This window comes from Fundulus heteroclitus, chromosome 7 (assembly GCF_011125445.2).
Source record: "Fundulus heteroclitus isolate FHET01 chromosome 7, MU-UCD_Fhet_4.1, whole genome shotgun sequence".
Lineage (NCBI taxonomy): Eukaryota > Metazoa > Chordata > Actinopteri > Cyprinodontiformes > Fundulidae > Fundulus > Fundulus heteroclitus.
The window spans coordinates 42,445,505-42,470,676 of NC_046367.1; the positions used below are offsets into that span (position 1 = coordinate 42,445,505).

A 25,172-nucleotide genomic window follows, 5' to 3' on the forward strand; every position below is an offset into this window, starting at 1 on the left:
TGGTTGTCTAATGTACTGGTGGTTTGATTTGTTTTGTGCTTTTCAATCTAAATGGTGTTTGGGGTTTATTTTCAATTGTTCAAGGTGTTTAGTATTGTAAGTTACAGTACATTTAGCATGTTGTGGTTTATTTGTTCTAGGAAAGAAACTGATGATAATCCAACATAGTAGGAAAATTACCTTCCTGGCGCCTCACAACATCACAGCACATAAACCCCAGAACTGCTGTGTTTATATGACTTTCCAGTCTTTTCAGTCCCTACCTGGTCCAGCCAGGGCCGCTTAGTCTGATTACAGCTCTGCTGGAAGGTGTTTCTCATAAAAGCAGCTGTTCCTCTCCATAGCACCATGCTTAGGTGCATATGATAACAACTGACATCAAATATTAGGTGCAATCTTAAAGACCACTCAAGCTCAACAAATCCCACATTTTAATGCCTTTAAACTAATGTAATTATGACGGATAGTACTAGAAAGTATAATGAAGTATTCAGTGTCCCTGATTACCCTAGTCAGAGTTAAAACCTCAAACTATAGTTTATTAGTCAATGATTTTTAAATTCAGCTCAGATGCAAGCTGTCAACATTGATAAAATGCTGTTTTCTTTTGCTCCACCCACAAAATATCTATATTAAAATTCAGCAATAACCCCTTAACTTTTTCAACATAGTAATGGGTTAACATAAACTATAAGCCTAAACTGTGTTCATCAGATTTGACTCCAAAGATCTGTACAACCGCCGTGTCTTTATCGTTAACATTTTAACACATCAGTTGCAAATGCTCCCCGGCTGATGACAGAGATGGGGCTAAAAAGGAAGGGAAAATAACTGATGCTATGGCACTAATGTAAAAGCAGACTAAGACTATGATACAAATTTCTTTACCATGTCCAGTGCACATGACTTCTGACATCCCTGAGGGCCAAACCACCCGTGTTATTTTCTCCTTGTCACATCCCTGGATCTACTGATTATCTTGCATTTTTAAAAGTTCAACTTTGTGAATAATCGCAAATTTAATGTAGATGAAAAATAAAGTTAAGAATCACCTAAATTAAGCTAGCATTTCTTTGCCCCAAAAACAACGTGGTTAGTTTTTATATAATGTATTATTACATAACAAAAATAAAAACTTTATTTTAGGAAAATTATCAATAAGATTTATTATTTTGTATTTAGCTTCTATTAATATTTAACATGAATATTGTTTAATATTTCATCTTGAACTTTTTGTTAGGAGCTGCTAAACAAGCAAACCATTTTATTTTGTTTAGCATTTTTAATTACCATTTTGCATTTATTCATTGAGGCACTCAAGGAAAACCTTTTTAAATTAGGTGACAATATATAAGACTTGCAGTTTGTTCTTCAATTTTCATTTGCACTGACGTTCCTAGAAAGTTCCTAGAAAGAAAAGATGGACCCTCTTTGCCTCAAAATATTTTCCCCGCTGCATTAAAGAAGTCCACAGAGGGCTTTGTTCACAATTTTCATAATTGTCCAATCCAAATAATAATCAAAGTTGTTTAGATAAAATTAACTGTCATGATTTTGTCTTTATATGTCAGCTTGTTGATTTCACAGGTTTGGATTGGGGACAGGCAATAACACAATTAGATTGATTAATATAGTGGGTGGGCACAGAGCAGGTGGTTTCCATCATACTGGTCCAAGATCAGATTTTGTAAGAACAGGTTAAGATTAAAACTGTGTAATTAAATTGTAACTAATCCATGGTTAGAAGTGTGTGAAAATGTATCGTGGTAGCGACGCGTTTTGCAGAAGATTGACAGCATCTGTGCTTGTGTTTGTGAGACCTGGAACAAGTCCTCCTAACAGGACAGATACATATTGTGGTAAAACAGTATCCTGAAATAAACTCAGACAAACTGCAAGTTCAGCTTGCAATGTTCAGATTGAAGTACAGTTGTTAGTCCAGTATTGAGATTGTTGCAGTTCTGCAAGAGATGACCCCAGAGGTCTGTAGTCTCTTTGATCAAGTTGAAACAGTTGTCTGCATCCTTCTCGTTACTTCCAGTGTCATCAGAGTGTGAAAGGAGTTTTATTAGTCCTTAGAAGACTTCAAACATGGCTTCGTAGCACTATGACCCAAGCTTGCCTAAATAGTGCTGTGTGCCATGTGCACAAGGACAAGCTGGACAGGTTGAACAGAAACCAGATTGCACAGCAGTTTGTCTTTTTTAAGGACAGTAGAAAGAGCACTTTTGTTTTTTTTTACATTAATTGAAAGATTATTGTGTTTAATGTGCTGAAATGTCTGTTAGCATTTTGAACAGTTGTACAGTTGTGATCAATCCTGTATGATCTTGTTTTTAAAATAATTGTTTGTTACATTTTGGTTAAGTTAAATGAGTCCAAATAAAAAGTCCTTGTAGCTGGTTTATTATTATTATTTTCCAATGGCATTTAATTATTCAAATGCAGACTAAAATCTGTTTTGAATTTCATAATTAAAACTGGCTAATTACGGCAATAGTTTTCAAAGACTGACCCAGTTACCGTTCTTATACTGCTAGACTAAAAAGAGTAAAGGTTATTATTGTGTGAAATTATTCAAAAATAATTTGCAAACTGGATGACCATATTTAATACGACAAGAACTTACATTCATTTCCTACAAAAATATCTAACTAATTTATTTCTTTAAAATCATCATATTTTGTAGAACAGGTAAAAAATTAACATATTTTATTTTTGGTTTAACATTTTTTTTATTACTTTTTGGGCCCTCGAGTTCCTTTGACTTGACAATTTTGGTCCATGTTCCGAAAAGTTTGGACACCCCTGTTGTAGATTAAAGGCACAATTTATAATTTTAATTTAGAAAATGTGTAAGCATCTCATCCCTCAGGAATGTCTTGCAAGTAAACACCTTTTTAGGTTACAAAATAAACATAAATAATCTTTATTTACTGTTTAAATTATGTTAATATATATTTATTTATATATAAGTGATGATGTCAGCAATAAAACAAACCCTCTACAAACAATATCAAAGTTGTTTTTACTGCTCAAAAAGAGCAAATTAATATTGGATATACACGTATATAACTGTACAATTATAGTCTGCACCACAAAAACACAACATAAACGCAACATCAATAAAAACATTGCTAGCCTCTTTCCAAATGGAAATCCAAGGATAATCTACACACCATCTTATGTGGGAAGTAGTGCTGGTTGATTAAAAAAAACGCATACTGATATATAGAAATCATATTGATTAATATTGATAATTATCAAATAATTCAAAACTTATATTTTAAGTGCCGCCCTGGCCATTTTATGCTGTTGGTTAATGACTTATTTTTAGATACAGAACAGACAAACACTTAATTCAAACTCAACCCTTTATTCAACCAAGTTTTTACCAAAACTGCAGGTATTTGAAGAATAAAAAAAGCGTGTGCTCTCTGAACTATTTGAGGGGGGCAGAGTTTGGTGACGGAGCGTTCCTGGGTCAGCGTTTTTGATTGGTTGGGTGGACGTAATGACTGTAATAATAACCTACATGGCTAAAATGCAAAATGAAGGAAAGCCGTTCTCCTGTTGAACTTTTTATTGATCTTTTTATTATTGACTCACACGTCTATCCATCAATATTGTTATTGAATTATTGTCTGGCCCCAGTGGGAAGTTGTTCAAAGGTACATAGAAATAACCTGGATTAATTTTAACCTGAGTCCCTGCAATTAAATAATAGCATGAATAATTCAGAAAGTTCATTTTCTCACATTAATGACAAAACAAATCAAAGGTTCTGATGGATCTGGGTCAGTTCAGCTGCTGGGCCACATGTCCATAGCTTCTGCTGATTCTCAGGTTCCATGGAGAGACATGGATGGATGATTGACAGACGAGTTACCAAACGGTGTTACCAAACCCTGACGGTGGTACAGAAGGTTCCCTGCGCCGCGGGATGGTTCTGACCTACTGGTTTGGTTCTGAGCTGTAGTTATTGGTGTGGGAATGCAGATCCGTTAAACTTGTGCGTGAACTTGCATCGGTCGGTCTGAGGATGAAGATAAAGCAGTTTGCTGGTGTGTTGTAACAACCAGCCGGTGGTGTGTTGGTGGATGGAGGCGGGGGGGAGTTTGACTGACAGGGACAGCCTCAGCCTCAGCTTCCTTTTTTTTTTGTCAGCACTTATTTAACGACTCGGGTGGGTTGTAGGGATTTTAGTGTAGTTTAACTCCTCCGTGTCTTGAGGAAACAGATGGTCTCGTGTAAATGTTTAGTGTTCTGCTGGCAGACGATCCAGATCAATTCGGATCAAAGCTCGATCCACAGCTACATGATGACTGGCAGACCGGAGGAGTTGATGTTTCATAAATGGCTGCCATCTCCCATCATGCCCCCCTGGGTGTCCCAGCAGCCAATGGGGAGGCTCAGCTGGGTGGTGATGCAGGTTGCCCCCTTGGTATAAAACCCTTAAGCACCGTCTGGGCCCTCCTGAGCAGTTGGAGCATTCCCAGCCTCGCCTCGGGTGGAGGGATTGCGAGGAGGGAAAGCAAAACTACACGGCCACTCTCTGTGTAGTTTTGTTTTTGTCAGGGAATATTTCGAGGCTCGACCGTTCTCACCTTGGATTTTTCTGCACAAACCGTTCTGGATAAGGGGGCTGCTGCCCGTTAGTCAGTCGGGCTCCGTCCCATCACTTCCAGGCACTCTTGTGGAAACAAGTGAGTAGTTCCTGCTTGTGTCCCGAGTGATAAAGTTTTTATCTGACATGGATCGGGGACCTGGACTCAGGCTTTTGGTGGAGTTGGGATCGGGTCAGGGGTCAGGGCCCCTGGTTTTGGAGAGGTTTGCTGAGTTTTTGATGTGTTGATGTATTTTTGGCTGCAGAAGGAGGCCTCATGCAGCAGAGTGTGCGGTGATCTGTGGAAAGCCCAGAATAGCCGCTGAGAGCATCAGAGAGGCCTGTCAGCTGGGCCCATGGCTTTTTAAGGGAATCAGCAGCGGAGCTATCAGTTGCACCTCGAGCTATGTGCCACATGGTGGCTGTCAATCAAACTGCAGGGTCAGGGTGGGGGTGCCGAGGTATTTTTGGTTACTGCCATATCTGTCGCTCAGATGTTGATCTGTAAATACCAGCGGGGGCTGCTACGGTTCGATGATCCAGCACCATTCTGACATGAAGCTGTGTATTTATTGTTGATCAATCCTGTTGTGATCGGGTCGGTGATGAGGGGAACTGAGAATGTGAAAAATCGGAGCTGAGATCAGGTGACAGCAGTGAAATAAAGCAGCGGGTATCCTCACGAGGGGTTCAGTGTCACATCAAAAGTCCAGGAACTCCTGATTTAACCCAGGTTCTGATGATCAAACTCACCTGCAGGTGTTTGGAAATAACATTCTCACAGGACCAAAGAGGTCTTGGTTCTGGTATCGTCAGAAGGTCTTATAATGAACCTGAACTTGGAGTTCCTGGAGCTTTAGGTGATAAGATATTTCATGGGCTTCTGCTTTTCTGTCCCAGACATGTTTAAAGACAGGATCAGATCTTTGTGTGGCATCTTAACGGACCGTCTGTAATTCGGGTCATGCACAATGAAAGTAAAGATGTGTCCATTACATCTGAGTGGAGGAGCCAGATCTATTTTCACATAAAGTTATTTTAGGGAAACATGATTTTAGTCCTGGTGCTTCCCCAGCTTTAATCACGCTTTGGACTTCACGGCTGAATTTATCAGTAATAGAAGCTATGTTATTAATGATGAGCATTTATTACTGTTTTGCCGTTCTATAAACTTGTCTTAATGTATTGTGAGGTTATTTATTTATTAATTGCTATAACTGTGATGAGAAAACCTTGTGTTTCAGTCTTAGATCTGTTTGCACAACATGAAACGACCAAAACTCATCTGCAAGGTTTTATATTATTGAAAAAAACAGAAAGCCAGCAGTGTTGATGAGCACAATATCACCACTTCTTTTGGTTACATATTTATATTATTTTATACAAAAGAACTGCAGTTAATTGCTGCTGTTATTTTATTTCTATTTTCACTCTTTTAACTTATAGTGGGACGATTAGTTTTGTTCTCTGTGCAAAGTAATGGAGATTAAACGTAAAGATTGCATCTTGAGCTTGAGCTATGCTCCATTTTTAACACAGTTATTAGACAAATTCAGTGTTTTTCGCAGTAAAAGCAACGATTGGAAGTATTTTCTTTAGAGTGTTTGAGCTGTGGGTTGTTAAAGTGTTAGAGGCAGTGACTGTAGCACTGAATCAGTATCGGCAGCGCTGCGGTCCGTGAAGCACCTGCTGCTGTCAGATCTTCAGAAACAGCTGCAGCTTCACTGACTCTCAATTTTATAAATACAAAATATATAAAATATCCTAAAGGCATAAAAATAGTTGCAGACCAATTGCTCAATATTTAACCACTAAGCTAAAAAAGGAAGAGTCATAGTTCCTTTGCAAAATTGTCACTAGATTTAGATTTGCTGTTTAAATATATAAAGATCCTTGCAATGATAATTTGTTGTTATTAGGTGTAATTTTAACTGAATCAGATTGAACTATTGAAAATGAGTTAAAATGGCAACCAGCCACATTTGAATGAAATCGTTATTAAATAAACTGCCTTGTCATTCATGCAGTGTTTAAGCTCGTATTACTGTTTCTATGAAATTTAATATTTCACAAAATTGTTCACACACTGCAAAAATGGAACTGAAAAGTAAGTAAAATCATCTTGAAATGAGTGTATTTGTCCTTGATTTGAGCGGGTAAATAACAGGATCTGCCAACGGAATTAATATTTTGACCCCTAAAATAAGATTATTAGATATCCTGCACTTGAAATAAGACGACAGAGATGAGCTGTTCCTATTTTAAGAGCAAAAATCTTATTCCATTGACGGATCATTTAAACTTGCTGCTCAAATCAAGGACAAATACACTAATTTTAAGATCCTATTTACGTTTGGTTCCCTTTTTACATTGCAGCCCTGGGAGATTTAGGTCTGAAGTTATCTTTTAATTTAATTAAAATGTTTCTCCTGCCGCGAAGTACTATTAATTTTAGAGCGGCCCAGCATGAGCCTTGACAAGAACCTGGAAGAGAATCTGTGGGGGCAGCCAAAAGATTAGGGTGATGGCTGAGATACCTTCCAGCCTCAAAGACCTACAGCTAAAGAAGAAAAGCTAGTGAAAAAAATGTGGAAAAGGGCAAAAAGCTGGTCAGCAATCATAAAAAGGTTTTTATGATTGCTGGTCAGCAATCATAAAATATATATATATATATATATATATATATATATATATATATATATATATATATATATATATATTATTTATTTATTTATTTATTTATTTTTTCCACTGGCTGTTGTGACGCGTACAAATAATTTGATATAACAATTCTCATTAGAATCCAGGTAAACATTTTTTCTCCACAATCGATACTTCTTGTACATTGTTTTATTTTATTTGGGAAGATTTTATTACTTATCAGAAACAAACTTCTTGGTTGAATGAAAATATTTTTCTGAACCTGCCCTGGGAGTTCATTTACAAGTTTCAAAAGAAGTGATTGCAATTTAAATGACGACAAAAATCACAAACGGAATGTTTATTTTTCAAATGCAAGAAAATAAATAATTCATGAATATGCAGTAGCTCTTCAAAACTCTTCTGAGCAGCAGCTCTTCTGATTCTGATTCTGATTCTGAAGACACCAAAGGACCAAACAGAACTAAAGTCAAGTTTTATTGCAAACATCTAGTTTATGGTGGATATTTAAAGCATTTAGGAAATGTTCGTAAAGCTAAACCTCAACTGTGTTTTGTGGGAACAGCAACTGAATGAAAAGGTAAAACTGTGTTTCCTTTTCTGCACAGAAACTTTCATCAACATTTGGCTACTTAGTCAATACAAGTTAACCTGCTGAATGACAGAACGGATGTAAAAAAAAAAAAGAAAAAGAAAAGAAAGTGTTCTGCTACAATAACAAAAAAGATGGCATTAGCCAAACTTCAGAAAAGAAGATAAAAAGATGAGTTTACCCACAGCTCCTCAACCCGTTCACTGCAGAGTCCACTGAGGAGAATTCAACCAGAATCAGTTTAAACCGTCACATTATTTTATTTATTATACAATCAATTTGACTTCAGTTTCAATCAGGTCTCAGTGAAGATATTTTGAGGAAAAATACATAAAAATGTAAATAGAAATGTTATTGTCGTAAGTATGAATGTTTACATTTTAATAGTTTGTATCAACTGCTTCTCTTCGAGCCTTCTCCTATTAAAAGCAGAAACATTTGACCTCCCGCAGGATTGTGAGGATTTTATCATAAAATAAACTCCTTGAATTTTCAGGGTTTTCTCTCCAAACTGTGAGGGAGAACTGGCGCCATCTGCTGGTCGCTTGAAATATAATCAAAGAACTTTAGATGAGGCATCGTTTTTTCTGTTTCCTTTGGATGTTTTGCTCCACATGAGGCTCATCACAGTCTGCAGACTGTGTCCTTCCTGATGCAATAAATAAATAAATAAAAAAAATCAAAGGTTTAATTGCACCATCTCTGTTTCAGGGTGCCGAACACCATGTCAACACAAGCGCCAACGTTCACACAGCCGCTACAGAGCGTCGTGGCACTGGAGGGTAGTGCCGCCACGTTCGAGGCTCAAGTTAGTGGTAAGAAACATTTCTAATGGCCTTATCATGCTGGAGGCAACAAGCTAGCCGACTTGGAGCTTCGCTTTCTACCGCTGATATTTCTGCTAAATCTGACCGAAGCAAAATAAATGTTTACAGGGTGATTAGCTGAAGATTTAAGCAAAATAGCCTCAGTCAGAGAAACAGACGCATGAAAATGCATATTATCTAAAAAAAACATGATAAATATTTCACCTCATTTTATAAACATAATTAAATATGGACTTGCTTTCATTTTTAAAACTTAAAAAATAAGTCTTAATAATAGTTATAGATAGTTTAGTCTTGAATACCAAGCGTAAAGCATAAAAACAACAATTAAAGTGTATTTTTGTTTTATTATTAACTATGTTAATGTGTTAGATTATAAAGTTTGTCGACGCAAAACAACATTGATTTATACATTCAGTAAAGTGTATTTTGTAGCCAGGTTCCTGATTGTTCTGGCTTCGCCGTCTCCTCTGCAGGTTCTCCAGTTCCTGAGGTGAGCTGGTTCCGTGATGGCCAGGTTCTTTCCGCCGCAGCTCTGCCAGGCGTTCAGATCTCGTTCAGCGATGGCCGCGCTGTTCTGAGGATCCCCGCTGTGACCGCCGCACACAGCGGACGCTTTTCTGTCAGAGCCACCAACGGCGCTGGACAAGCCACGAGCACCGCTGAGCTCCTCGTTACAGGTGAGACAGGTGATATAGAGACAGGTGAGACTGAGATACAGGTGACATAGGGACAGGTGAGATAGAGACAGGTGATACAGAGAGAAAGGTGTACTCCAACTCTCTAATCAGCATTTTGACATCTTCAGGATATTCAGCTACACAAACTGAAGCTGAACATTTTATTTTTGTGCATAGTTCCAACTTGTTTAAATTTCAAAATAAATGGTTTGTAGTTGAGATAGTAAATCTTACTTTACCCTTAGTGTGGTTTATTGTCACATTTATATTTATAAACACATCCATTCCTTGTCTAAACCCATCTGTCCCTGCTGGGAGGCTGCTGTGTATCTCCAGTGGTCATGGGTCAAGATGTGGGGGAAATCCTGGACATGTTACCTGTCCATCACAGGTCATCACAGAGACACCTATGGGCAATTAAGAGAATTTATCCCTTCAACAAATTGAAAATTCAGAGGATTGTATAAAAACATTAAAGAATAGTAATGACAAATTTTGTTTCCTTGGTAGGTGACCATAATAAAAAGTAAAAAGCACCAAATATGGAGCCCTGAGGAACACCACAAAACCTCATACAGCAGACTGGACGTAAACCTGACAATAGACTTTATACGAACAGACCTTGCTTTCAGACTGAACTCTGACGCTCAAAGACAAATGAACAAAAATGACCTGAGCGTTGTCTGCCTTCCTCTGCTTGAAGCTTTAAATGTTTTCTGATTATTTCATTATACACTAGTTTTAGGGGTAGACAATAATTCAATAATTTTAAAGCAATTATTTCTAAATGTTATATTGCAGACATTTTATAAACATGGCAAAATAATAATCAGTTTGAACAGGCATCTGCTGTGGGCATTCTTTAGTCTTTCGGAGGATTTTATTTTTGTTTATCATATCGTCGGAAATTAATACAAGGATCGTAATATAAGTTTTGGCCATATCGTCCAGCCCTAACTAGGGGTGATTATTTGTTTCTGCATTATTGTGCTTTTGAAATTTTGAAACTGAGTTTTATTTTTAGCAGGAATCCAAACAGAATTTGAGTAATTTGGGCTGCAAAGATAAAATCTTGGAGCTGTATTCTGTGTAGTGGGTCTTTGTAAAGTACCTGTTAGTCTCACACCTGCAGTAAACATCAGTGTGGGCAAGCAGAAACAATTTCCGACTAATGATCCAGGTTAACTATTGGAGATTAGAGCTAAAAGCAGAAGACGTGTTGGAGTTTATTATTTTAAACCTTTTTTCTTGCTGCAGCGGAGACGGCGCCTCCCACCTTCCTTCAGAGGCTGCAGACCTCCTCAGTGAGGCAGGGCAGCCAGGTGAGGCTGAATGTCAGAGTCACCGGTATCCCCACACCTGTAGTGAAGTTCTACAGGGAGGGAGCTGAGATCCAGAGCTCTGCCGACTTTCAGATCCTGCAGGATGGCGACTTATACAGTCTGCTGATCGCTGAAGCCTTCCCAGAGGACTCTGGGACGTATTCGGCGACAGCCACCAACAGCAGTGGACGGGCCACGTCCACCTGCGAGCTGCTGGTTCAAGGTGAGCTGCGGTAGCGTCTACAGATTTAACCTAAACTGATCCGACCAGAACCTGAACTGAATGTTTGTGCCCAGGTGAAGAACCGGTTCCAGCAAAGAAAACTAAGACCGTGATTTCAGCCTCTCAGATTTCACAGACCAGAATCACAAGAGTGGAAATGGGACGCCAGTTCATCGGATCACAGGTTCTGGTTTCATCTCACTTCCTTTTATTTGGCTCTAACTCACTGTGACCCAGTCCTAATGTCCCAGTTCTTCTGCTTTAATCTGATCTGGTTGTGTCTCTCTTCAGAAAATGGAGGTCGAGCTGACTCAGACACTTGGTCACAAGACTCCACCCAGAGTCCCACCCAAACCTTCGTCAAAGTCTCCCACCCAGCCCTCGCTGGTCTACAAGGTGACCGGAGGGCGCCAACAGTCTCCATCACCTGTCAGACACGTGAAGGCGCCCACGCCCACACCTGTCAGGTGGGTGGAGCATCAAGTAGCAAACAGCTAGGAAGCATGAACTAAAACCTAAAGGCTTAATCAGTGAACCTTTTCACTGTTGGCCTTCCTCTGCAGGCCGGTGAAGTCTCCCGTCACCACAAGGAAGCAGCCTGCTCCCACCACTGAAGTCCCCCCGCCGTGGAAACGGGGAGATGATGGGAAAGCAGTGCATCAACCAATCACAGAGCCCAAAGAGGTGAGGGCTGTGTGTTTGGAGCAGGGTTGTATTCAAGCTTGAGAGCGACAGTAAACAACTTGAGAGAGAGATAATGCAGGATGGAGTCGGATCACATTAACGCCAGCTGCTAAAAGTCTGAAATCTTTGTATTGTCCAGTCCTGTTTGTACCTCCAAGATGGAAGTTGCTTGGTTTCTATGTTTGTCTTTATCTGTCTTACTTCCTGCAGTTACATGAAACCTGACTTAGACCTGGAACATGGTCTGATCTTTGGTTTCAGCCCAGATAATCTCCTAACCCAGGAGGGTTTTCATTCCAGATGTTTCCGTTCTCAGGCTGAACTTTACTCATAATTCTATAAAGAAAATCTTTATGTTTTATTATGAGCCCAATGCCTACATCATTTTTCCCACTGGCTTCTCTGTTCTCTTTTTAATAAATCATATAAACATGTTTTAAGATTCTGTTAAAAAGACCGTTCCTGTTTTCTTCAGAAGAATATCCAATAATCCAGTGTTTCTCACGGATTCCACGGATATCATTTGTTTTCATGTGTTAGGGAAGATTTTGATTTCTAAAAATTGGACTTTTTTGGCACTGTACAGTTTTTCTTTAACATGTCATATGTACAGCTCTCCTATCACTGGAGACCAACAGATGGAAAAGTACTTTCCGCTTAAAGCTGGTCTTTAGAACCAGAGGAGTTAGGATAGCCTGGAGCTCCAAACTACACAAAAGTGAACTTGAAAAGTAATAGATGAACATTCCGTTGTTGGAGTTGACAATGTGCTTTAGAAATGAGACATTTTCAAAGGTTATGACCAGAAACCAGATCAAGGTGTGATGAACTAATGATCAAACAGCTTCTCCTCTATCTTAAAGACATAAATTTACCATCTTTATAAACACAGACTCCCCTGATTGGACCAAAAATCAATAAGAATATCCTTCAGCTGGTAGATCCTTGTACTTATTTTAAATGATTATAACAAAGAACTTCCAGAATATGTACTGCAGGTTTCTTAACCTTTCTAAGGTGACGGACTTTACTTTTTAAAAGAGTTTAACCATCTCTTTTTTGTCTTTTTTCATCAAAATTTGATCAGACACTTTTTTACCTGCAGCAGTTTCTCTGAGTTGTTTTCTGGCCTATTTTAAGGCATGTGATTGTTGGTTTTCATCGTCTTCTCCCTGGTTTTTCCAAATTCAGTGTTAGGACTTAACTCAGAGTGTCACTGTCAGACATTGCAACATAACTCTGTCAGCATTGCTGCTGATTTTGCTTATACGCCATCTGGGATTTTTTCTTGTCTTTGTCACAGGTCGGGTGGTTTTCTGGGATTAAATGTATATTTTACTGTCTCATTTGATTTGACTCTGTTGAACATTTGGAGTCGCCTGATGAAATTACAGTGTGTTAATGGAAATGATTGTATTATTTTTAGAAACCATTTCCTTTTTCTCTTGTAGTGTTTGAACATGGCAATAATATAAATGTAGGTGAAATCACATTTTTCCTTAATCGTCTGAGGGTCTGGAGCGCCCAGATTACAGTTTGTCATAATCCATATTTATACCCTGGACTGAGAAATCTCTGCGCTGGAAGCTTTACAGATAAATGGCAAATAATGCCTTATACTTCGTCAAACTTGAGATGTTGGAGTCAAAAACAAGGAAATAATATTGTAAGATCCTTGTTTTTAAATTTTCCAGTCAAAGGATTTTAAAACTAGTATGTCTAAGGAAACCAGACGGAGTACTAATTATGATACTGCTATGGTAGTTTCAGTTGAAGCAAAGCGTTTTTTGTTTTTTTTTGTAGTGAGTCTTTTTGCTCAGTAACTGGTTAGGAGTTCAGCTAAATTAATTTATGGACCTTTCTGAGCTCGGACTAGTCCAGACGTGCCTAGGGTTTGTGGCTGCGACATCAGTCAAACAAAGCTTAACCTGTGGCTTCAGCCGCTCCATGTTAAAGATGGATTATTGCTGCAATCTGAATTAGTTTTTCAATCATTTATCAACAGAGAGTTAATTTTCTGTTTATTTTCACCAATCTTTGTAAGATAAGAGGACTGGTTTGACTCTATTATACTATTTAAATTTTAAAAGTAAAATTTTCCACATTTTACCAAAAATGTATGAAATGTATCACTTTTTTCACATGGCCATGGAACAAGGTAGATTACTAGCTCTTTCCTCTACTCCAGGTGATTAACCTGGCTAACAGTATAATGAGATAAGGTCTTATTTAACTTGATGTCCAAACTCACAGAGTCCAAATGAGCTAAATAAGTTTCAGATTTACTGATTTTCCGCCCTTTTGGTTGGATTGACTTTCTGTCAGTGTGTTGCTGTCCTGTTCTGAGCTCTGTGTGCTGCTGGTTCTGTCTCCAGGCTGAGGGAGGGATAAGAGCCGGGGCGGTGGCCAAAGTGGTGGCCGCCGTTGACCTGGCTCGTGTCCGCCTGCCCGCGCATGTCGAGGGCGGTCGAGCTGAAGAGGTGGATACTGTAGAGGCAGAAATGAGGCAACAGACAGTTGCTGTGGCTGCCGATCAGCAGTATCAAATTGGGTGGACGTCAACGAGAATGCAGGCTGGTCAAATGCTCACTGCTGCTCAGGAGTTCACATCTGACCTGCAGCATCAGGTTAGACAGCTCTACTTGTAAAGAATATGACAAGGCCATGATTTTTGACCAGATTAAATACTTTTACTCTGTCGGTGAGGTTAAATCCCTACTGGCAAATCTTTTGGTCAGTCCAAACAGTCCCATTAACATTATTTTTATAATAGTCTAACCATCTAAGTATAGATTAATTATCTCATTATAAGCATTTTGACATTTTTATAAAAATTTTTGAATTTTCAAATAATAGGTTTCAGCCAAACATTGTGGTTTACTGAGTAGATCTGAGCGTCTGCTTGAGATGTTAACACTCCTGTGTTGATCACTTCAGATTCAGAGAGGAGCAGAAATCTCCTACGATGTGGACACTGGTCTCTCTCCATCTCCAGTTCCACATTTCACGGTCTCTAAAGTTTCTGTCCCCAAACCAGAGTCTGTTGGGGAGGTAAGAAAGGCGACATCAGGCAAGCAGTAGGAAAAAGCCAGAGTGGACTATAATAAGCTACATAACAGCATCCACGATTTGGTCTGAATAACAACTGATGGGTGTTTGACTTCACATTTTTAGGAAATCTGTTCAAGCAAAAATATTCACTGAGTTCAGGTTTCAGTCATTTTTCTTATTTTTGGCAAAATTGTCTGCTGTAACCTTTGCAGCGTCTGCCAGGCTCATAAAAAAATCTGCATCGGGTAAAAACAACAGTTTGGACCAAACCACGGTCTACTACAACTACACCTGCTTAACGGTTTCAGCGGACAAAATGACTGCAGACGCCACCTAATCTCATACATTTAGTTGTCTGCACTCCAACACCGATAAGAAACTCCAGTCTCTGGTTTTCCTCGAGTTTAATAAGTAAACCCAGATCTATGTTTCATTCATTGCTGCAGCGTAGACCCATTAGTTTAACTTAAAACTCTTACTTGTTTTAACACCGTCCCTCTATGGTGAGGAAAAGTTATTCTACAGATGATCCAAAATGGATGAAACACGTTTACTGTAATGGAGCAGTGTTTGTACTGTGAGAAGGTTTCGTCGACAGGCGTTGTTACTGCTTGCCTGAGATGCTGTCCTGTTTTTAATCTGATTCTAGAGGTGTTTGAATATCGTTAACAAATGAAGCCACATTTAACCTTCCCATTCTACATTGCGCTCCTGACTTAATTCATTAATCAGCAAACGATGTAAATTTGTACCCGTAATTAATCCTGCTTCATCTAAAATCCCCCTCATTTGATCCTGTTGTAGCTCTAATAAAACTAACGTCCCATAGGTATTCTGTGCTGTGTGAACGCGCACCTTAAATGTAAAGCCAGCCCATTCCACTCATTTCATTCATTGCATTGGACCTTTAGTGTAAAATGTGAACTAGGTGTGGTAATTCGTTATCCTGACGATGGTGTGGCCTTTCCCCCCCACTCTGGATTGGTCAGGTGTCCATCGCCGGCTCGGCTATCGCCACTCTGCAGAAAGAGTTATCCTCGTCCTCTTCTAGAAAGATCATCAAACCAGTCAAGTCTCCCAGTCCGTCTCTTAAAGTGGTTAAGACCAGTGAGACGCTGGAGTACGTCCCACCGCCTTTCAAAGAGTCCTCTGAGAAATACCACTCCGGCACCCAGATTCAGACGGGGGTGGTACACATGGTGGGCATGGACAGAGTCTATGAGGACTGGAGAGCCAAGGTTTGTCCTGCAGCTTTTTGAGATGGATCTGAGCAGAACAAGAAAACCTGATGAGTAAAAAGAAACAGATGCTTCTGAAATCTGCAGTTTGATTCCACACAACAGCTTTAAAGGAAGGGTGTCCCACTCTCCGCAGCTTTAAACCTTTTCAATTCAGCTCCACTAATTGATCCCCTTCTTTCATCCCTCATGAGACAAAGAGGTCAAAGCAGCTGGTTTGGTTTTCAGTTTGTGTGACGGAGCGGGCCTCCAGCCTTAGGGTCTGTCCTCCTGTGGGCTAGCAGTCTGGTTTTCTTGATTTCTGTGAAAAATCCAACCATCAATGTTCATCTAATAAAAACTTTAACGAGCGTCTTTCTCAGCACTATTGACAACCTCATCCTCACCACTTGAGCCCATCCAGCTCCTTCTTAATTTTTCTGTCTCGTCTCCTCTTCTTCATCACTTCTTCGCTGTGGAAATCACATATAAAGTCCTGTGTGTTGCTTGGTTTTTGTTCGTGTTTGTTTTAGACGTGGATGTAAATGTTGCTTAGGTCTAACACGGCTGACTCTGTGACAGGGGCCCGAGGCAGCAGCTGTACCGTCTGCAGGTGGCGCTGTTGTCCCACCCACACTAGTCTCTGTAAGTGGCCCAGTTTCAAATTGTCGTCCATATTACTAGATTTCCAGTTGAAGGCGTATTTTCTAAAAGCGTTGGGTTACTTCTTGTGCAGGGCTTGAAAAACACAAACGTGACCGAGGGCGAGTCGGTGACTCTGGAGTGTCAGATCAGCGGCCAGCCCACCCCCGTTATAATGTGGTTCAGGGAGGACTACAAGATCGAGAGCTCCATCGATTTCCAGATCAGCTACGAGAGCGGATTCGCTCGGCTGGTGATACGCGAGGCTTTTGCTGAAGACAGCGGACGGTTTACGTGCACCGCCACCAACGAGGCTGGAACCATCAGCACCTCCTGCTACCTGCTCGTCCAGGGTGAGTAGCAGCAATGACTGAATACAGGCAACAAATCTAAATACTGATAATTTTAAGTGCTGTCCCTTAGCAAAAAGTAATATACTTGAAGTTAAGTTTATTAGGCATACCTACATATAAGCTTAAGTCTTAGTATCAATGTACTTAGTCTTAGAGTTCTGTTTATACTTTTCAGTATAAGTCAAGTATACTTCACTATACTATGAAGTATATGAAGTATAGTTTACAAAAAGTAAACTTCAAGTACACCGCGTCATTTTAAGTGTGACATAAGTTTACTTGTAGTACACTTAAATAACTACTTTTTGGTGAGGGTATGGATTGAAGAAAACACATCGTTTACAGAAAGCTGATGGAAGTTGAGTGAATCTTATTCTAATGGTAACAATATTAACATTTCGGGCTGGCCCCATCAGCTGCAAATTAAAATCTGTGAGAGAATCTATGTAGGGAGCAAAAGATTAGGGTGATGGCGAGGTAGCCTTCCAACTTTGTCAAAATACCAGTGGAAACCTGCAAAAAGCTGCATGAGCAGCAATTATGAGAAAGGTTTGATCCCTGTGATGCCAATAAAGTTTTTTTCCCCCCCCCATTGATCATTAAGAGTATAAATAATTTTGGACTTGCCATTTCTAAAAATAAAATATAAATAAGAAAATAATTTTCTAAATTTAATGTCCTTTTGAGACTTATGTTTCCCATTTGGTGTCAGAAACTAATTTTGTCATTGAATGACCTAATTTTATTATTCCGACAGTGTCTGAGGACATCGAGAGCAGGCAGGAGATGGTTTCCATCGAAACTGCTCAGACACAGTAAGTGACAAATCTTTGGTGAAACTTTAATAAATAAACCAGTGTTTCTTGTGACTGAATCAGTTCTAATTTTAACTCACAGAGTTACAGTAGAAGTTAAAGAAGAGACCATGTCCGAAGTGAGCGCGGCGGAGTCAGATGCCCCTCCTGCTGCTCCCTTCTTCATTAAGACTCCCAGTGTCCAGAAGCTGGTGGAAGGAGGGAGCGTCGTGTTTCAGTGTCAGGTGGGCGGAAGCCCCAAGCCTCACATTGTCTGGAAGAAGAGCGGAGTGGCGCTCACCACCGGATACAGGTACTGTCAAGTCAAGTTTGTTTGTATAACACCTTTTAGCAGCAAGGTGGTTCAAAGTGCTTTACATCATGAAAACATTAAATCACCATAAACACATCGAAATGGTCACTGTTTGTAAGAACAGTATGAAACATTAAATTGTATCAGGTGAAAATATCAATACACATCAAATATGTTGGTCAATTTTCCTGTTATTATGGGTGGAAGCAGCTCTAAACAGGATGGTTTCAGCCTTGATTTAAAGGAATTCAGTGTTTTGACTGATTTGCAGTTTTCTGGAAGTTTTTTCCAGATTTGTGGAGCATAGGAACTAAATGCTGCTTCTCCATGTTTGGTTCTGGGTGTGCAGAGTAGACCAGAACCAGAAGATCTGAATGGTCTGGAGGGTTCATACAGCAACAACAGCCCGTTAATGTATTTTGGTACTAAGCCATTCAGTGATTTATAAACTAACTGAAGTATTTAAAGTCTATTTTCTGAGCGACAGGGAGGCAGTGTAAGGACTTTAGAACCGGGTCAATGTTCTCTATCTTCCTGGTTTTAGTGAGAACATGAGCAGCAGTGTTCTGGATCAGCTGCAGCTGTGATTTTTTGGGTGGACCTGTGAAGACACTGTTGCAGTAATCAGTGTCCTTAAAATGTTCCTGAAATCACCACCAAAACTACATGTTAAAACATACAGTATTCTACTGGATTAAGGAACTTTAAAATGTACTAATCATACCTTCACATTAACTGTATAAAAGGTATAATTGGTTCACATAGTTGCACACTATGTATCAGGATAATTTGAACATTATGTTCTGCTGCTGTTTTTATTCTGCATCACCCTGTCCCCTATGCCTCTATTTGGCATATTCACACCAACTACTCAGGATCTCCAGACCCCGTTTGTCATGTTGGGGGAAAAAAAAAAAAAAAAAAAAAAGTTATCCTAGAATGTTTGCCATAAAACTGGTCAATTTGTCCTGCATAAAAGGATTGAACTGCCTACGTGTAAAATAGCATGAAGCTGACAGATCTTTAGTGTTTTAGACTGAGCACAAACCGATCAACAAGCATACCACAGGTGCTCAAATAGCTATATATATATATATATATATATATATATATTATTTTTTAAGTAAAAAAAAAAAAAAAAAAAAAAAAACCTTTCAACTTCATGGAGAAGAAATGACTGAAGACAACATATTGGAACTCCATTAATAATCCAACTATATAAAAAGGAGAAGGTAGGAGACAGTGAATTGAGTTTTTAAAGAGATTTCATCCACTGCCACATCTTTAGAGTTATTATGAAACCAAACATAAGGTGTACCTTTAGAAAATAGGACCATGGCCAGCTTTGTCAAATTAGAAAACAAAAAAAAAAATTACCTAAACAAGTTTAAACTCTAAGTGAATAACCATTGTGTCATGGTGTAAAACTGCATTACACAAAAAAAAAAAAAAAAAAAAGTTTGTTCAGTTCTTTTGTGCCAGTGAGATTTAATTCTTACATACTGTCATGGTTTTCAGGCGTTTAGCCCACATGCAGAAACACTCGGGAGAACAAGTCAGAGTTTTAGCGATTTTATTTAGAGAACTAGATGGAAAACCGCAGAGGGTGGCGGGACGCTGGAGGATCGAGAGAGGATGGGGCGTCGGCTTTACTCAGGAGGGGGCGTCAGGTTCTAGAATGGAAGGACGCGGTTAGGTTTGAATCGTGGGTTCGAGAAGCGAACCAGTGCGCTCTTACCGAGTGACGCAGAGAGTTCGCCAGAGGGATAGCGGCTTGGTTCTACGAGCGCAGAGACCATAGGCGACTTTGAGGCAGAAAGACCGGAGAGTGGGCAGGGTCAGGCTGATGAACGCTCGGAGGAATCCTGGGCCGGCTGGAGATCAGCGGGGTGAGATCGGTGGGATAGGTCGTCGGGAGCATGAGCACGAAAGGCGCTGCGGAACGGGATCCGAAGCTTGAGGTAACCACGCTAGGTTAACGCTCCGGTAGCCATCCACTTAAACACTCCCACCGAGCGCAGCTCAACGGCGAACACCTGCCGCTGCGCGCCTCCCTGCTCATTAAAGATCACCTGTGAGGAGAGAGAGAGGGAAAAGGTACGCCCTGATTAGGCGCAGCCCGCAGAACCCTGACACATATAAAGTAAAATATGTTAAAAACTTAAAATATAAAAAAACAGGCAACATAGAATTTCCCAATTATATCCCTCTCCGATATCATGCCCAGTTAAACAGAATAATGCAACAATTTAGTGGTCTCCTAAAATAACATGATTAAATATACTTCTGAGCAACCATTTGTTGAATTTTACAACATCACATATACTGGGTTACCTTCTGTTGCTTTAATAAATCAATTAGTTATTATAATTTATTTTGTTCTATAGCTTCATGGCTTCTAAGAACCTTCAAATAAATCAAATATTGTATAGTTGAGTGCCTGTGTTTGCGTTCATCAGGTATAAAGTTGCCTACAAGAAGGAGACTGGAGAGTGCAGACTGGAGATCTCGATGACCTTCGCAGACGATGCTGGAGAATATTCTGTCTTTGCCAAGAATCAGCATGGAGAAGTCTCAGCCTCCACGAATCTTCTGGAGGAAGGTGTGTCCACAAACATGGCCTGAAAAGTAGAAAGATTACTGGAGCGAACTCTGGGCTTAAATTTTGATTTCGGGTCACAGTGACTATATCATAGACAGAACAAATGTTTTGCTTGCAGAGGAATATGAAGTCTACATGAAGAAACAGGAAGTGATTGCTCCGGTGCAGGAGCCCAAACCTGGAGACATTCCCTCCATCACTGTGGATACGATGACCACCATCATCTCTGGACAGGTACAAGCTACGCTTATCAAATATGGTTGTGTTGGAGTTAGTTTGTCATGAAGTTATAAATCTATAATTCATAACCCATAAGTTGATGAACTTGAATGAAACGTTGAAGACAAAAACCTTTAAATGCTTTTATTAGAAATAACTTGACTTTATGTTTTGGTTTGCCGCTCCAAACTCAAACGAGCATGTTTTCTGCAACCTGCAGGAATTCCATTTGTCCGCCATGGAGCTGAGGATTATCCAGGAGATCGAGTTCTCCATCATGAAGATCACCTACAGAGAGATTGTAAGCGAGGACGGAGAGTTGATGGTGACCGCCACTGCCACCGAGGCGGCGCAGCCGGCCTTCGACACGCCGGTCAAAAACTATAGGATCATGGAGGGAATGAGCGTCACCTTCCACTGCAAGATGTCGGGAATGCCGCTCCCCAAGGTGAGGAATCCCTGAGTGAAACGCTTTGCTTTGGTTACTTCTATTGAACAAACGAGTCAGAAGCAAAGAGGTTTGACTGACTTCTCTACCTTGTGGCAGATCGCTTGGTTTAAAAACGGCCAGCGCATCAGGCCGGGTGACCAGTACCAGATGGAGGTTCTCCAGGACGGACGAGCCAGCCTCCGGCTATCTATGGTGCGAGCAGAAGACGAAGGCGTCTACACGGCCTTCGCCACCAACATGAAGGGGAACGCTGTCTGTTCAGGGAAGCTTTACGTGGAGTCAGCCGCAGCTGCTCCTCAAAGATACACACCACAGCCGGCAATGCAGAGGATTAGGTAAAGTATCACCCGGAGGAAAATGCTTCAAACTTTACGTTTTAGATGCTAGTCATTTCAAACCTGATGCCATTTCCTCAGATCCACGTCTCCTCGTTCTCTGAGCCGCTCTCCTGGACGTTCTTCCAGCCGTTCACCCAGCCGGTCACCCGGACGCTCTCCCGCTCGTCGACTTGATGAGACCGACGAAGCGCAGCTGGAAAGACTTTACAAGCCAGTATTTGTCATGAAACCTACTGCGTGTAAATGCTCTGAGGGACAAACGGCTAGATTCGACCTGAAGGTCGTTGGCCGACCGATGCCTGACACTTACTGGTTCCACAACGGTGGGTCGAACTCAGAAGAAATCTTCATAAAAGGTGTTACTGATTCAAGAGGGTTTGTTACTAAAATGAAATTCTGTTTCTTGGCCTTCTCAGGACAACAAATCGTTAGTGACCACACCCATAAAATCGTGGTTAAGGAGGATGGGACTCTGTCCCTGATCATCGTCCCAGCCATGCCCCATGACTCCGGAGAATGGACGGTGGTGGCTCAGAACAGAGCCGGGCGTTCATCCATCTCCGTTACCTTGACAGTGGATGGTGAGATTTCACCGCAGTTTTACAGCTTCCATGACCTCTGCTGGACGTTCCCCACGTCACGATCCTTTGGGACACCCATTAACTAAATGTTTCTGTGTTGTTCAGCTAAGGAAACCTTGGTGCGTCCGCAGTTTACAGAGAAACTGAGGAACATCAGCGTGAAGGAGGGTACTCTGGTTGAACTGGCTGTGAAAGCTATTGGAAACCCACTGCCTGACATCGTCTGGCTGAAAAACAGCGACATCATCAGCCCACACAAGCACCCAAACATCAAGTGAGTCTCTTTTTAAAGTAAATCTGTGGCATCGACTCTGGGTTTACACTAGTTTTGGAATGTTCTTGTATTTAAATTAAATTTTTTATAAACGGTAAAATTTGTGTAAAAGGTAAGCCAACCCTATTTAGAGGAGGTTTTTTAGATGCTTAGGATTTGAATAAATTATTTATTTGGTTACAGACATGCAAAACATACAAATCTAACATAACATTTACAAACAAAGGTAACTAAAAAAGGTATCAGTTGAAGCCACAGCTTATTATGCAGACCCTCCGTTACAACAGCATCTACACATCAATTGATTTTTCCCTTTCCTTTTCTTACTTTGTGTTTTCTTTTTTTTTTCATTTGAAAAAAGCTCTTAAACTTTATTCTTATATTTAATAAAGACAGAAATGTGTAACTTTTTTTAATTAAAAAAAAAATTACTCTCAAGGTCTTCTGTGAGACCAATTCCACAACCGCAAAACTGATCCTCTTACTGACTCATTCAACTTTGAGAAGGCAACATTTGACGGTTATACTTTAATGTTCCAAGTCTAGTAGTTCATTTTCAAAGTTTTTGAAATTGTCAATGTGAAAATGTTATATTTCAGGATTGAAGGAACCAAAGGAGAGGCCAAATTCCAGATCCCATCAGCCGGTGGCTCAGACAGCGCCTGGTATACCGCCACAGCCATCAACAGGGCCGGCAGAGACACCACCCGCTGCAGAGTCAATGTGGAGGTGGAATATGTTGAGCCTGAACCAGAGAGGAAGCTCATTATTCCCAAAGGAACCTACAAAGCCAAAGACATCAGCCCTCCTGAGCTAGAGCCTCTGCACCTGCGTTATGGCCAGGAGCAGTGGGAGGAAGGCGACCTTTATGACAAAGAGAAGCAACAGAAACCGGTGTTTAAGAAGAAGCTCACATCTGTCCGCATGAAGCGTTTCGGTCCTGCTCACTTTGAGTGCCGGCTGACTCCCATTGGAGACCCCAACATGGTGGTGGAGTGGCTGCATGACGGCAAGCCTCTGGCTGCTGCCAACAGGCTCCGTATGGTCAATGAGTTTGGCTACTGCAGCCTGGACTATGAGGTTGCTTATGCCAGAGACAGCGGTGTGATCACCTGCAGAGCCTCCAACAAGTTTGGAGTCGACCAGAACTCGGCCACCCTGATCGTCAAGGACGAGAAGGGCCTCGTTGAGGAGTCCCAGCTGCCCGAAGGCAGGAAGGGAGTTCAGCGAATCGATGAGATGGAACGGCAGGCTCATGAAGGTGGACCTTATGGAGTAACTGCTGAGGAAGAAACTGAGAAAATGAAACCCGAGATCGTCCTGCTTCCCGAACCGGCGAGGGTGCTGGAAGGTGACACAGCCCGGTTCCGCTGCAGAGTGACCGGCTACCCAGCTCCAAAGGTCAACTGGTACCTCAACGGACAACTCATCCGCAAAAGCAAGAGGTACAGACTCCGCTATGATGGTATTTACTACCTGGAGATCACAGAAATCAAGTCCTATGATTCAGGAGAGGTTAAGGTTATAGCAGATAACAACCTGGGTTCAGCTGAACACACCGTGAAGCTGGAGATCCAGCAGAAAGAGGACTTCAGAACCCACCTGCGCCACGCTGCCGAGCCTAAACCAGGGGACGTTCCTTCTGAGTCGGGGAAAGTATCATTTGAGGTGGTGAAGGCCGAGCAAACAGCCGAGGACTCCCAGCTTAAGGAGGTGGTCAAGCTTAAGAAGGCCCAAAGAATTGTCCATGAGAAGTCCGTAGAGGAGTCCGAGGAGCTGAGGAGCAAATTCAAGCGCAGGACAGAGGAGGGCTATTACGAGTCCATCACTGCTGTTGAGCTCAAGTCCCGTAAGAGAGATGATTCTTATGAAGATCTGCTAAAAAAGACAAAGGAGGAGCTGCTCCACCGTGCCAAGGAGAAGGAGGAGGCTGAGAAGAAGAAGGAGGAGGAGCGCCTCAAAGTTACTGCGAAACCTCTGAAACCAGAAAGGATCAAGCTCTCAGCCAGCATGGAAGCTCCTAAGATCCTGGAGCGAATCACTAGCCAGACTGTTGCCCTGGGAGATGAGGTCAAATTCAGAGTCAGAGTCGTTGGTAGGCCGGATCCTGAGTGCCAGTGGTTCAAGAACGGTGTTCAGCTGGAGAAGTCCGACCGTGTTTACTGGTACTGGCCTGAAGACCATGTGTGTGAACTGGTGATCAGAAACGTCTCCGTTGAGGACTCAGCCAGCATCATGGTTAAGGCGACCAGCAAGGCTGGAGAGACATCCAGCCACGCTTTCCTGCTGGTGCAAGGTACTGCAAGACTTAACTCCTACGATCATAACTTCTTTCCCTTTGAATCCAAGATTCTCTAATAGATCATAATGTGATGTTTTTGCAGCAAAACAAGTCATCACCTTTACACAGAAGCTGGAGGAGGTGAATGGCAAGGAGAAAGACACGATGGCAACCTTTGAGTGTGAAACCAACGAACCATTTGTGAAGGTCAAGTGGCTCAAGGATAACATGGAGATCTTCTCCGGAGACAAATACAGGATGCACTCTGACAGAAAGGTCCACTTCCTGTCTGTGCTGATGCTGGAAATGAGGGACAACGCAGAATATTCCTGCGTGGTTATAGATGACGAGAGTGTCAGGACCAGCGCCATGCTCGTTGTTGAAGGTGGGTCAACAGGACAGAGACATGTTCACAGTTTAAACAGTTGATACTCTACTTGAAGGTGTTATTAAAATGCAGA

General features: G+C 41.1%; 1 protein-coding gene across 4 annotated transcripts in view; it reads left to right on the plus strand.

Annotated features, from left to right (window-relative positions):
* Positions 1–4,470: 4,470 nt before the first annotated feature.
* The window catches only part of ttn.1 (titin, tandem duplicate 1), a 169,888-nt gene continuing 149,186 nt past the window's right edge, over positions 4,471–25,172 (plus strand). For 3 of the 4 annotated variants that reach the window (XM_036139670.1, XM_036139671.1, XM_036139672.1), the window contains exons 1-23: positions 4,471–4,706; positions 8,571–8,674; positions 9,163–9,366; positions 10,624–10,911; positions 10,986–11,095; positions 11,203–11,378; positions 11,475–11,595; positions 13,971–14,222; positions 14,533–14,646; positions 15,636–15,884; positions 16,446–16,508; positions 16,600–16,858; positions 17,616–17,673; positions 17,756–17,965; positions 20,425–20,567; positions 20,686–20,801; positions 21,007–21,234; positions 21,334–21,572; positions 21,654–21,898; positions 21,992–22,156; positions 22,262–22,430; positions 23,030–24,726; positions 24,815–25,096. In XM_036139670.1, the coding sequence (XP_035995563.1) occupies positions 8,584–8,674; positions 9,163–9,366; positions 10,624–10,911; positions 10,986–11,095; positions 11,203–11,378; positions 11,475–11,595; positions 13,971–14,222; positions 14,533–14,646; positions 15,636–15,884; positions 16,446–16,508; positions 16,600–16,858; positions 17,616–17,673; positions 17,756–17,965; positions 20,425–20,567; positions 20,686–20,801; positions 21,007–21,234; positions 21,334–21,572; positions 21,654–21,898; positions 21,992–22,156; positions 22,262–22,430; positions 23,030–24,726; positions 24,815–25,096 (5,479 nt within the window). In that variant the 5' untranslated portion in view covers positions 4,471–4,706; positions 8,571–8,583. The remainder of the gene's footprint in view (positions 4,707–8,570; positions 8,675–9,162; positions 9,367–10,623; positions 10,912–10,985; positions 11,096–11,202; positions 11,379–11,474; positions 11,596–13,970; positions 14,223–14,532; positions 14,647–15,635; positions 15,885–16,445; positions 16,509–16,599; positions 16,859–17,615; positions 17,674–17,755; positions 17,966–20,424; positions 20,568–20,685; positions 20,802–21,006; positions 21,235–21,333; positions 21,573–21,653; positions 21,899–21,991; positions 22,157–22,261; positions 22,431–23,029; positions 24,727–24,814; positions 25,097–25,172) is intronic. The other variant, XM_036139673.1, reaches the window with a different exon arrangement.